This window comes from Passer montanus, unplaced genomic scaffold, assembly GCF_014805655.1.
Source record: "Passer montanus isolate IOZ18808 unplaced genomic scaffold, ASM1480565v1 scaffold38, whole genome shotgun sequence".
NCBI classification, from domain to species: Eukaryota; Metazoa; Chordata; class Aves; order Passeriformes; family Passeridae; genus Passer; species Passer montanus.
The window spans coordinates 222,394-235,033 of record NW_024368596.1 but is presented as its reverse complement, the minus strand read 5'-3'; the positions used below and the strand labels follow the sequence as shown (position 1 = coordinate 235,033).

The window sequence follows — 12,640 nt, the reverse complement described above, 5'->3', positions numbered from 1 at the left end:
TGCCAGCACTTTTGACCCAGCTCCACGAAGAGCACTTTGGGGAAGGAGCCCAGCAGTGTCCCACCAAAGGTGCCCAGGCATGGCTCCCTGCCAGGGGCTGTGTGGGTGGGAGACCACAAAGGAGCAGACCAGGGCTGAAAGGGAAACTTTATTGAGTTGGGTTTGCAGATATAAGCACTCAAACACAAGAACAAACTCTTACCAGGCGACAGCCCACCAAACCCAAGATTCAGTAAGATGCAGAAACCAGCACCGTGCTGTCCTGGGAGGCCAGTGCTGACTCTTGACAGTAAATCTGTTGTTTTGGCTGCTCTCACAGGCATAGTCCAATTCTTTAGCTCCAGCAGCCAAACCCAGCACAGTGGATGTGCAATCAGCTCTGGACATGGACCCTGTAGCACTGCCCAGCAGCACATGGCAGCAGCAGTGTGTGACTAAAGTGAGGACTCAGTGTGGCAGGTGACCACCACTCCCAGCTCTGCTCACAGACCCAGGCCCACTGCTCACTTCTCCATGAGGGACTCCAGCTGCTCCTGCAGGGATGCCATCTGGGAAGAGAGAGAGATGTTACAGTAAGGCACCTCTGGGACCCCAGGCAGCCCCAGCAGTTTTGTTCTTGCACATCTTCTACCCACACCAGTGGCTGCTCTCCCTGGGTGCTGCCTGGAGCTGTGCTTGGGCTCCTCTGGGACAGGACTGGCACTGCCCACAGGGATCTGAGAGGGAGAACCTCCTGCCTTGGTACCAGGCTGGAACAGAGCTGCCCAGGCAGGAAATCTGCCACAACCCTCCAGCCACTGCCTTCCTTCTACAGGGGTGCTAACAGCTTTGTGTGCTGTGTTTTACCCCAGGCAGCAATCCTGAGAGCTCTGGACTGCTGACTGGGCATGGTTTGGCTCCTCCAGAAGGTGGGCTGCAGTCAACCCTACTCCTTGTATCTCCTTCTGCCTTGGGAAGCTCCATGCAAGTACAGATACACCCCCACCTGAGGTACACATGCACCCCCACCTGAGGTGCAACCTGGAGTTCAGAGCAGCTGCTGTGCTAGAAGACTCAGGGAACTCTGCCAGACCAAGCCTAGAGCAGTGTTGTGCCCCAGTACCTCCCACTCCACTGTGGGAGTTTCCTCACCTGCTGCTTCTCTCGCTCTTCTTGCTGCTTGAACTCATCCAGCACGGCCTGGAGACGGGTCTGCAGACACAAAAAAGGAGACCACAGCTACCAGTGTGCTCTCAGCAGAATGGTGCTGCTACCACACGTCACATGGTGCAGTGACAACCACCCCCCAGTCTCCTCCAGTTTCACAGATTACTTTGCCTCCACAGGGAAACGCTGGAGTGTGTATGGCCACATTACAACTATTTTTAACCCAGCAGGCAAAGGCTCCTGGCTTCTCCAAATCAGCCTGCTGGATCTAATGGCAAGCCAGTGTTAAGCAGGTTTGAAGAGACCCCAGGAGAGCTCTCACCTTGAGGGCAAGGTTCTCCACTTTCATGATGAGATCTTCCTGGCGCTTCCTCCTGTCTTGAGTCTCTTGGAGTTTGCTTTTCAGGTTGTCAATCTGTTTCTGGATGCCCATGGCTGGAAGGGAGAGTGAGCTCAGGCCCAGAGCAGCAACAGAGCTGGGAAGCACAGCCTGCCCAGCATCCCAACAATTCTGCCATGCTCTGCTGGCCACTCACCAATCTGGTTGGACCCCTCATTCTCCTGCTGCTGCCCATCAGACTCATTCAGCTTGTCCTGCAGTTGTCTCTCCAAGTCTTCCTCAGTGTCCATGATGTTCAGGTCTTCATCATCATGATGATCCCTCTCATCTTCATCCTCGCTGCTGCTGCTGATGTCATTAAATATCTCCCGCAGCTCATCGTGTTCTAGTTGGGGGCAAAAGAGTTAAAACACAGCTGATGACCTGCCAGTGCCCTTTGCCTGCCAGGGACTACACCTAGAAATAAAACAGCCTTCCCCACTGCACCTGAGGAGCCATGGCCTTGCTTATGCCCCGACATCCCTGGGGAGGAGATGTCCAGGCTGGTGAGTGACCCATGGTTGTCCACTTCTTTTGTTTCATCTTCAGCAATGACTTCCCAGCCTGAAGCAGGAACAGGTGAGTCAAGGGAAAAAGAGGAACTTGGAAGATGCAGTTGTGATGGAAGAGGCTAAAAATGGCAGATCACTGCCACTCCAACCAGTGTGGCCTTGTACCTATAGATCCCCAGGATGAAACATCCCAGACCTCTTTTCTAATGACTTCTCCACTATTTCAGTTCCTTCTCACTACAACAGCACAGTCCACAAGAAAGGTCACCCTGAGGAAACAATTAACTTTGAACAAGGCAAAGATGAAGCTCCAAAACTTCGGTGCCTCTTGTGTGTTTATGTCCCAGTGTCCCACACCCATGCACAGCTCAGCTTGCTCCTCCCAGAACCCCCAGGTCACACACATGCCCTTGTCCTCCTCCTGAGCTTTTTTCCCCACCGGAAGGATACGGACACTGACAGCCTCAGCATCGGTGCTCAGGAGACGTTTCACCTCTTTTTCCACATCAGGAGACTCGATATACTGGGCCAGAGAGGGGAAAGAGAACAGACACACTGTTAAATGCCCTGTGCGTGCTGCTGGTGCTGGCCAACTACAGGGATCCACCTCTGGATAGAGCACTGTTTCAAGGCTTTCTTATCTTCTGATTTCTGCACAGAATTTCCTCATATTTAACTGTGAAGTAATTTATGCACCCCCCACAAAAACAATCCCTCTTTTTTGTACCTTGGTAGGTTGAGTGCTCTCACTTTTCTGTTTATACTACGTATTTCATAAGACTTTCTGTGTCTATGCAGAAAGCCCTTGAGGTGTTGACGGTCAACTCAACTGAACTCAACTGAACTCAAATCCTTCCCATCCCACTTAAAAAAAGACTTCATTTTTCACTTTTAAATTAGTCAGGAATTTTACTGCAGTGATATCAAATCTCTCCTGTGGGCTACAAGAATGTCTCAAGTAATTTGATTCCCAAATGTCATGCAAAATCACACTCAACCCTGTTCTCAGAAACTGCAAAGGAGAGAAGAACAAGTCTTCCCAGCCTCAGGGTGCTGCATCTCCCCAACACCTTGCCTGGCTTGTGCATATGCACAGAGACAGTCTCTGAGCTCCATCTGTTGTCACTCCCCCAGCCGAAGTGACAGTGGTACTATTTGGGGAAGGGAATGGGCCATGCATAAAGAGAAGATGTGAGCTGGGAAAGCAGGAATGAGTGAAGCCTCATTTCCATGTGAGTCTTTCTTCCTTTTTTCTCTATGAGCAGGAAGAGATGTGGTTTGGCAAGGCAGCCACAGGAATGAGGTCCAGCAGTACTCTGAACACAGGACTTTCCCCTCAGGAGCATCTTGGAAAATACAGAGGAAGCACCCAAAGAAGTATTATCCTACCCTCACCTTCATCTCAGGCAAGGAAAAGTGAACAAATGTTATAAAACACATGACTTTTGGACCAATCACAGTTACAGCTCTAATGTCTCTGCTCTCCTAACCCTTGGGTATTTCATCTGCATCTGGTCGAGAAGCAGCTCACCTTCTTCTTAGCTGTCTTCCGGAATCGCCGCTTCCGGACATTTTTCAGGGGAAGAGTGACTGTGACAGAGGAAACAGATTTCATGTGTCAGGCAGATGGCCCAGTGAGAGAAGCACGTGTCAGAAGGGAGAAGATCCCTTCTGCAACAGAGAGAGCTGTGGAAAGGAGCAGCAGCACTGCCAGTACCTGGCTCAGATGTGGGGTGCTGGGGTGGAGGGGTTTGCACAGCCTCTACTCACTGCCATGGTTCCATATGAATTTCTTCTCTCTGTCCTTGTCCTTCTTCTTGTTTGCCTTGGGGTCAGTGGTCACTGTTTGCTCTTCCAAAGGCGGGTACAGATCACCATCCACGGTGCAAACAAGCATCTGGAATCCCCACATCAACACAGGGATGTGAAGGAACAGTGACTGCCCACTGCACATTGTCAGCCAAGGGGATTCAGGGGCACAGGGTGTGGGAAACACAGCTGCACCCCAGCTCAGCTGGACACAGCAGCAGTTCAGCTGTCACAATCACATTTCACACTTCAGGAATGAAGTTTCTAAAAACCAAGTGGAATGGGGAATTTTAAACTGCTAATACTGTGAGATACAGGAATTGGGTATGTTATAATGGGTGTCCAATTGCCAAAGTGTACAGGGGTTTTCCTGGAGAGGGGAGCAGTGAATTAAGCAAGAAGGACAGCTCATACCTGGCAAATATCCGCTGTCTTGTAGAAGGTTTTCTTGTCAATGGTTTTTAAGCTCTCGATGATGCAGGGCAGATCCACCAGCTTGGCTGCCAGTGGCACCCTGTCCACACGGACAATCCCATGGCGCCCGTCCGCTGGGGAGAACCAGGAGCACGTCAGGGCTGTGCCTCAGCAGCCACCCCGGGAAATACAGCCCAGGGCAGCAGGAACTTCACAGGACAACACGTGCAGGTGGCACAGCTTCAGCTGTGGTCAGGGCTGGAGCAGATGCCCTGGTGCTGCTCACTCACCGTGCAGCTCAATGGTGAGCCTGTCCTTCAGGTTGACATTCCCAGACTGGACTGCTCGCCGCACAGTCGAGGCATATTCCTGAGAAGGGAATTCTTCAGGAGCTGGTGTGCCTCCTCCAAGAGTTACCAAAGGCTTCTGCCCAAGCCACCCAGCTTTAAACACTGCCATCCACATGCTGGACAGCAACCACAGGACCCACGGAGAACAGCAGCCTCCTCCCAACACCACGTTAATGTGGCTCTGCTATTCCCAGTGCTCTCCATGCCCCTGGCACAACACAGCTGTGACAGTGGTGTGAGGTCCCTGACAGAGACACCTGCCAGAGCTCCACAGCACTGTGAGCAGTTAGAGCTCCTCACAGAATCCCAGAATAACTGGGGGTGGAAAAAGAGATTATCCAGTCCAACCCCCCTGCCAAGGCAGGGTCACCTGGAGCAGGTGATACACTGACACATCCGGGTGGGTTTGGGATGTCTCCAGACAGGGAGATTCCACAGCCTCCCTGGCCACGGTTTCAGTGCTCTGCCACTCTCAATGGAAAGGTCTTCCTCATGGTGAAGTGGAACTTGTGTTTTAGTTTATCAGCCCGTTACCGGACACCACAAAAAGAGCCTCAGCTTTATGCACATGACAAACAGCAGCAAGGGCACTTATAGCCACTGCAACTAAACAACCAGCACTGGTTAAACCCTTACAGAAAGGTCCTCCCAAACCGTCTAGGCTGTCTCTGAGCCTCCTGCTCTCAGTAGCAGGAACACCCCTCTACGGAAGGCTGCGGAAAATCCGTTCAAAAGGGTGGGAAGGGGCTACCCAGGCCCCAAAGCACCCAGCCTGTTCCCCACCCCAGAGCCGCAGCTTCCCCGGCCTTGCTCCCGCCTCCGGCAGCCGGTGCTGGCCGGGCCGAGCCCGGAGCGAGCTCTTACCGGGGGCAGCCGGGCCGAGCCCGGTGTGCCGCGAGGGCCGGCCCGGAGCGAGCTCTTACCGGGGGCAGCCGCAGCACGAACTGGCTCTCGAGCTCGTGCGGAGCATCGTCCTTGCCCTTGCTCATGCCGCCGCCTCCTCCAGCTCCGCCACAAACACGCCGTCACCTCGCCCGGGGAAGGCTGCTGCCCGGCGGCCCGAGCCCAGGCCGGCTGCCGGAGCCGCCGGCGCGCCGCCCCTTCCGCTCCCTGCCCGCTCCGGGCCCGCTGCCGGGGGTGCCGCTGGCCATGGGGGCCGGGTTCGGCGCGGGGCTGGCGCTCGCCCTGGCCTCCAGCGCCTTCATCGGTGGCAGCTTCGTCCTGAAGAAGAAGGGGCTGCTCCGGCTGTGCGGCCGCGCCCGGGCAGGTACGGCCGCTGCCGGGCGCTGCTCCCGCTGGGTTGTGAACAGAATGTTTGGTTTCATCTGAGGTCTCTCGTTTGTTTCCTCCGCACCCAGGGCAAGGAGGGCACGCGTACCTGCGAGAGTGGCTTTGGTGGGCAGGGCTGCTGTGCAGTAAGTACCGCGCTCGGACTGTGCCACCACGCTTACCGTGGGGTCACGGAGTGGTTTGGGATGGTGGACACCTTAAAAGATCATCTCGTTCCATCCCAGGCTGCTCCGAGCCCCAGTGTCCACCCTGGCCTTGAGCACTTCCCGGGATGGGGCAGCCACAGCTTCTCTGACAGACACAGCCGGGTGGGTTTGGGATGTCTCTAGACAGGGAGATTCCACAGCCTCCCTTTCCACGGTTTCAGTGCTCTGCCATTCTCAATGGAAAGTTGTTCCTCACGGTGAGGTGGAACTTGTGTTTTAGTCTATCATCCAGTCACTGGACACAAAAAGAGCCTCAGCTTTACGCACATAACAAACAGCAGCAAGGGGATGTACAGCCACTGCAACTAAAGAGCCAGCACTGGTTAAACCCTTACAGAAAGTCCTACCAAACCCTCCAGGTGTCTCTGAGCCTCCTGCTCGGAGCAGCAAGAGCAGCTCCCTAGGGAAGGAGCCAGGGACCCTGTGCCAGGGCTTCACCACCCTCACAGGGAACAATTCCTGGCATCTTATCTAAACCTACTCTCACTCAGTTTCAGCCCATTCCCCCTTATCCTGTCACTACATGCCCTTGTAAAAAGTATCTCTTTCTTGTAGGTTCCCTTTGCATACTGGCAGGCCACAATTAGGTCACTCCAGAGCCTTCCCTTTTAAGAGTGTGGTTGTGGTTGTTTCCAGTCACTTTCATGTTTTATTACTACCATTTTTGTTCGATTGCTTGAGTTTTATCCAGGTTTCTGATGATGATGTTGGTCTCGTTGTAATTAAACTATTCTAAAGTCTTGTGCATTACCAAGTTTCTCTGCTAAGCAGGAGCTGAGGAGCTGGTTTGGCTGGTTTGGGTTAAGTGCTTCTGAAGTGGCCTGCCCTGAAGATGTAGTGATAATGGCACATCCAGCACCAGTACAGCAATTTCAGCAGCTTTACTTTACACTTTTCAATGTTAAGAACCAACTGTAACTGATTTACCCTTTAAAAAGCTGTAAAAGGTGTTCCAGGAAAAGGAGAGGTGCCTTTCAGCTTTGTGGACATTATGGAAATACTTTGCTGTGGTTGCTGCTCACTGTAGAGGCACATGTGACTAAGGATCACTGTGCATAACACTGAGCCTTTCTTCCCAAGAGAACCTGTGTGGGCCTTCTGCTTGTTCTTGTTAGTGCTGTTCTTCCCTGCTTGCTCAACATACCTCAGAGAAACAGCATGCTCAGGAGGCGTGAAGCTGAGGCTTTTCTGACTACACTCAAACTTGTATTATGGTGAGTTGCTCCCACTTTGATGCTCACAGGAGTTTCTTTTGCAGTGGGAGTTGGAGAAGCTGCAAATTTCGCCGCCTATGCCTTTGCCCCTGCAACACTGGTAACTCCACTGGGTGCTCTGAGTGTCCTTGTTAGGTAAGCAGCCTCAGAAACAGCCTCACTTCACCTACCTTAGTGATGAAAGCAGTTGCTCTGCTCTCTTCCTTCAGGTATCCATTTCTTGTCCTAAACGGTTTTGGATTTTTTTTTCTTTTTCAGTGCAGTTCTGTCTTCCATCTTCCTGAATGAGCAGCTGAATGTTCATGGGAAGATTGGCTGCATCCTGAGTATGCTGGGCTCCACTGTCATGGTGATCCATGCTCCACGGGAAGAAGAGGTTTCCAGCCTGGAGTCAATGGCAGAGAAGCTGAAAGATCCAGGTACTGAAATAAAAGTATTTCTGTTGACTTCAGGCTAATGACAGTAGAAGTTGGGATACAACTTGAATAGATTGGAAAAGACTGAACTAAACTTCCTGAATGAGCAGCTGAATGTTCATGGGAAGATTGGCTGCATCCTGAGTATGCTGGGCTCCACTGTCATGGTGATCCATGCTCCACGGGAAGAAGAGGTTTCCAGCCTGGAGTCAATGGCAGAGAAGCTGAAAGATCCAGGTACTAAAATAAAAGGATTTCTGTTGACTTCAGGCTAATGACAGTAGGAGGTGGGACACAACTTGGATAGATTGGAAAAGACTGAACTGAATGGCAATTGAGCTGTTTCTTGTTCTGCACACCCCACTGGAATACCAAGTGCGCTGTTTTTTTACTGTCTGTGAGGTACAGATGCAAAAAAGTGAGGAGCAGGGAAATGAGGTGCAGCTGTCAGCAGAAGGGATTGGCCTGTGGCAGTGCCAGGAATTGCAGAGGGAATTCCTGTACATAAGAGTGGTAGTGGTGTGGCTGAGAGGAGACAGAGGAGGAAATTCAGTCAGGAGAATTCAAGGCAAAAGAATTCAAGTTGTGTGAGAGGAGACAGAGGAGGAAATTCAGTCAGGAGAATTCAAGGCAAAAGAATTCAAGGAGTCGTGCCCAAGATCAGGTAGTCCTGGTATTTATGTTAGAGGATGAATCAAGTCACAAGGATATGATGTAGGCAATAGCACAAATGGCAGAATAAGCCAAAAGAGATGGAGGAAGGCAGCATAAGGAGAGGATCAAAGCAGACTACACCAGCCAGGTACAACAGGCAGATGTTGCTGCTCATTAGGGGGAGCACTGCAGAGCATTCCTGTGATGTGGCACTTTCCTTTTTATCCCACCAGTCTGCAGCGTTCAGCCACAGCTTCCCAAGCCTTCTGTCACCTTCTTGGCCTGCTGCTGGACTGGTCAAAAGCCCCCCAGCTCTGGTAGTGCTGTGGAGCCTGGCTGTGCCCCTGCCACTCCCAGCAGAGTGTATCCCCAACAACCTGACTTGTGATCACACTGTAATGAGCTGTTGTTGTCTCTGCAGCTTTGCTCAGGCTTGCCAACCCTGTTCCCTTCAGATGGAGGCCAGAAAGGCTGATGGGGCACTTACCTGCCTGTCCTCCATCTCTACTTGCTGTTCAGTCATATCTGTCACTGGTGCTGCTGTGTTCTGATGGAGTTCTTGAATTCTTCTTTCCCCAAGGATTCATTGTGTTTGCTGTGTGTGTCCTGGTGAGCTCCCTTCTGCTCATCTTTGTGGCTGGACCCCGTTATGGGCAGAGCAACGTCCTGGTTTATGTTTTGGTCTGCTCTGCCATTGGCTCGCTGTCCGTATCCTGTGTCAAAGGCCTGGGGATTGCCCTGAAAGAACTGTTCTCTGGGAAGCCAGTGCTGAAGGAACCCCTGGGCTGGGTGCTCCTGGTGTGCCTGGTGATCTGCATCAGCATCCAGATCAACTACCTGAACAAAGCCCTGGACATTTTCAACACCTCTGTGGTCACACCCATTTACTACGTGCTGTTCACCACGGCAGTCATGATGTGCTCTGCCATCCTCTTCAAGGAGTGGCAGCACGTGGTGCTGGACAACATCGCCGGCTCCATCAGCGGCTTCCTCACCATCGTGTCCGGCATCTTCCTCCTGCACGCCTTCAGGGACATGCCCTTCACCCCCAGCCTGCTGCCCCTCTCCCTGCAGCCAGCCAGGGCAGAGCCACGCCCGCCCTGGAGCAGTGCAGACAGACATCACTCCTGCCAGCACCAGCCGCTGCTGCCCGCAGAGGACAAGGGCTCTCAGAGTGCAGAGGAGGAGGAGGAGGAGGAGGAGAAGTGAAAGCAGGTGAGGAAGCATCTGATCTGCTGGCTTCCTGCTCCCACTGCTGAGGCTGAATGTGCTGCTGCAGGAGCTGTGTTAGCCTCTGCCTGCCCCAGGCACCACCATGCTGACAAGAGGCTGGCAGAGCAGCAGGGAAGGAGCCCGGGAACTGCCCAGTTCCTGGTGTCCTGTGCCTCTTCACTCTTCTTTTATGTGAGGAATGAATCTGCCCTCGTCAGGGCAGAGAGAGGCCTGCAGCACTAACACAGTGCTAACCCTGACTCCGTGGCAGATCACACATCTGGGGAGGCTCACACTGTTTTTTAAAACCCAGAATTAACAGTTACAGAATGATCTAACATGGTGCTAAGGTTGCACAGAGGGAAGATGGATGTCTGGCTTTAAAGGTGACATTCAAAGAGTATTAATGCAAAAATTCCTCTGTCAAGTACTTGATTTTGCTCACTCTGCTAGAATTTATTTACAGATTCACATCCAAAAACAGAATACAGCCCAAACTGGGAAACTTCAGTGGTGCTGCCACATGCTGCTGTGGCTCTTACAGAGGGACCAACCTCTTTGTGCAATGTCTGCAATGCAGGTTGATGAAGCTTCCTGTGTTCTATTAAAGACTGATCTGTTCAGTTATCCAGTGGTGAGTGATACATTTATACCAAGAGCTGGGTGAACACTGGAAGGCATGGAGGATCACAGGGGTAGGTAGAACTCCTGAGTGCTCCAGAGAAACTCAGGTTAGGACAGGAGAGGAAACCACCTACTCTGGGAACCTAGTCCTTAGCTACTGAGGTAAGTTTCTGACAGGTAACTGGACAGCTGTGTCCTCGCTGACATGGGTTTACATCTGCATAGCTGCTGAACACACCCTGAGGTTGTTCCCAGGAAGGCTGCTGGCTCCAAGCCACCCACGTTAGGAGCTCCCACGCTGTCCAGCAGCCCCTGCAGTGGGTTGTGTGCAGCACTGCTTTACCAGGCTCCTGTGTAGAGCTCCAGACCACTGCCAGGGTCACTCCAGGCTTCCCAGAGCCCTGCAGCATATGAGCACTGCTGAAATGCTGCTGCCTTCCCAGAGAGCTGATCAGTACTTGGTTGTTTTTCCAGTTTGAAGCTCCTCTTGGTGTCCTGGGGGCAGAGGTCCAGAAGACACACCCACAGGCCTCGGGCCAGTGACCTCCACAGGTGAAGGTGCACGAGGTTATAAAGCAGCTAGTTAGTTATTCCCTGCATTTAGTCTCTTTAAAGAAACTACTCTCCAGGACAGCAGGAGTTGTTAACCTTTTGGGGAAGAAGAGGAAAGGGCACAGCCTCTCCCAGAAACAAGTCTGATTCAGGAGAACAGATTAATTGAGCAACAAATCAGAATTCAGAAAAGGCCTTCTAGCCAGAAGACAGTTATGTCTTCTTCCTACTAATTTTGCCATAAATAGGATAACTGGGAAGGAGGGGGAGTGACAAGAAGGCCAGATTTTCCATTCTTAGTAGTCATCTTTCTGAAAAAAGGAGAATCTCATATTAAAAATTGACCCAGTTAATATTTATTACATTTACCCAGGGAAAGCAGTTAATGGAGCAAGTCAGCATCGACAGAGTTGTGCTGCAGTGTGAGAATTGGTCACTTGGCCGTACGAACGATTTACCTATGGAAGCCTGGAAGTATTTTCCAGCAGTGGCACTGCCTGGGATGGTCACTGTTCCCAACATGCTCTTCTTGCTCAGGGTGCCTGTCCCAGCCTGCAGAGCGATGGGTGAGGATGTGCCCAGGAGGGCTGCTTTGTGCAGCACTGTTTAAGGCAGGCTGGCCTCACCCAGAGCTGGGAGCATCCGTGAAACGAGCATCAGCACCCCCCTGCCCAGCCGAGGGTTCCAAACGCTCCCTGCGTGGCACCGGCTCCCGGCACAAAGGCGGCCGCCCGGAGCAGCACAGCACCCCAGCGCGGAGCGTCCTCGTGTCTGGTGTGGGCTCTCATCTGGCTGCGACTTCCCCGAGACTGGCATTTAATCAAATCCTACCCCCCGAGCTGATCCTGGCTCCCCGGGGCAGCGGAGTGACCGGGGTGGGCATGGGCGAGGGCCGGCCCGCGGGGCTGGCTCCGGCTCAGTCGGACAGGCTCTCCGAGAAGGCCGACTTGGACTTCTGCGTCTGCTCCAGCCGGTTCAGGATGAACTGGCTGGTGTCGATGAAGCGCTCCACGCAGTTCACGAAGCACGTCTCAGCCCGGCTGTCCAGCTTGGGGCCCGGCTTGTCCATGCACTTCTCCTGCACACAGCGGGGTCCCGTTGGTACCGCAGCCCGATCCCCCCACCGGGGCCGCGCCTCCGGGCCTCTCCCGCCACCTCGGGGTCCCGGTCCCCCCGGGACCCCCGGCCCCCCTCGGGCGCAGCCGAGCGCTGCCCACGCGTGGCTCCCGGAGAGCCGCCCGCTCCCGCCCCGTGCTCACCGGAGCTGGGGCTGCTCCCACGGCGGCTCCGTTTTGTCCCCATCAGCCTCCTCCCCCCGGGGACAAAGGTCTGCGCGGCCTCCCAGCCCGCCTTGCCCCACCATCGCCACCGGGTCACCGGAGCCGGCGGCCCTGCCCGCCGCCCGTACCCAGCACAGCTCGGTCATCTGGTGCACCAGCTGCTGGAAGCGCTGCTTCTGCGTCTCCACCTCGATGAAGCGCTGGAGCTGGGGGTCGGCGCCGCCCAGCCCGGCGGCGGACGGCGGGTCCATGGCGCTGCCGCTGTGCCCCGCTCCCGCCGGCGCCGCCTGCGCGCCCGCCCGCCGCGCGCCCCCTGCCGGCACGGCGGAGCGGCCGCAGCCGGGGAGGCCGCGGAGCCGCCCATTGTCCGGGAGCGGAGCGGAGCGGAGCGGGTGTGAGGGAGCCCCGGGTCGTGATGGAGCTCCACGACGGTGATGGAGCCACGGGAATGCGATGGAGTTCTGGGGTGGTGATGGAGCTCCGGGGCTGTGATGGAGCTCCAAAATGGTGATGGAGCTCCAAGATGGTGATGGAGCTCCGGGGATGCGATGGAGTCCTGGGGTGATGATGGAGCTCTGAGCA

The 12,640-nt window shown here is 54.1% G+C and overlaps 3 protein-coding genes across 4 annotated transcripts; 1 reads left to right on the top strand and 2 right to left on the bottom strand.

The window, feature by feature from the left end:
• Positions 1-135: 135 nt before the first annotated feature.
• TAF7L (TATA-box binding protein associated factor 7 like) lies at positions 136-5,702 on the bottom strand. The gene is made up of 11 exons (XM_039717463.1): positions 5,534-5,702; positions 4,551-4,629; positions 4,261-4,394; positions 3,808-3,934; positions 3,569-3,627; positions 2,488-2,560; positions 1,973-2,089; positions 1,683-1,871; positions 1,469-1,581; positions 1,132-1,191; positions 136-548 (listed from the first exon to the last, which is right to left on the bottom strand). The coding sequence occupies exons 1-11, from the start codon at positions 5,597-5,599 to the stop codon at positions 504-506; spliced, it is 1,062 nt and encodes a 353-aa protein (XP_039573397.1). The 5' UTR covers positions 5,600-5,702; the 3' UTR covers positions 136-503.
• Positions 5,703-5,725: 23 nt separating this feature from the next.
• LOC120506188 (magnesium transporter NIPA2-like) lies at positions 5,726-10,229 on the top strand. 2 transcript variants are annotated; one of them, XM_039717464.1, is made up of 6 exons: positions 5,726-5,877; positions 5,969-6,025; positions 7,365-7,455; positions 7,579-7,669; positions 7,904-7,973; positions 8,971-10,229. In XM_039717464.1, exons 1-6 carry the CDS (start codon positions 5,760-5,762, stop codon positions 9,597-9,599), a joined length of 1,056 nt encoding a protein of 351 aa, XP_039573398.1. In that variant the 5' UTR covers positions 5,726-5,759; the 3' UTR covers positions 9,600-10,229. The 2 variants fall into 2 exon arrangements, with proteins under 2 accessions (XP_039573398.1, XP_039573399.1); XM_039717465.1 differs by lacking the exon at positions 7,904-7,973 and having other exon boundaries at positions 7,579-7,739.
• Positions 10,230-11,111: 882 nt separating this feature from the next.
• TIMM8A (translocase of inner mitochondrial membrane 8A) lies at positions 11,112-12,351 on the bottom strand. Its single transcript, XM_039717468.1, has 2 exons — positions 12,187-12,351; positions 11,112-11,856 (listed from the first exon to the last, which is right to left on the bottom strand). Exons 1-2 carry the CDS (start codon positions 12,307-12,309, stop codon positions 11,695-11,697), a joined length of 285 nt encoding a protein of 94 aa, XP_039573402.1. The 5' UTR covers positions 12,310-12,351; the 3' UTR covers positions 11,112-11,694.
• Between the last annotated feature and the right edge of the window lie 289 nt (positions 12,352-12,640).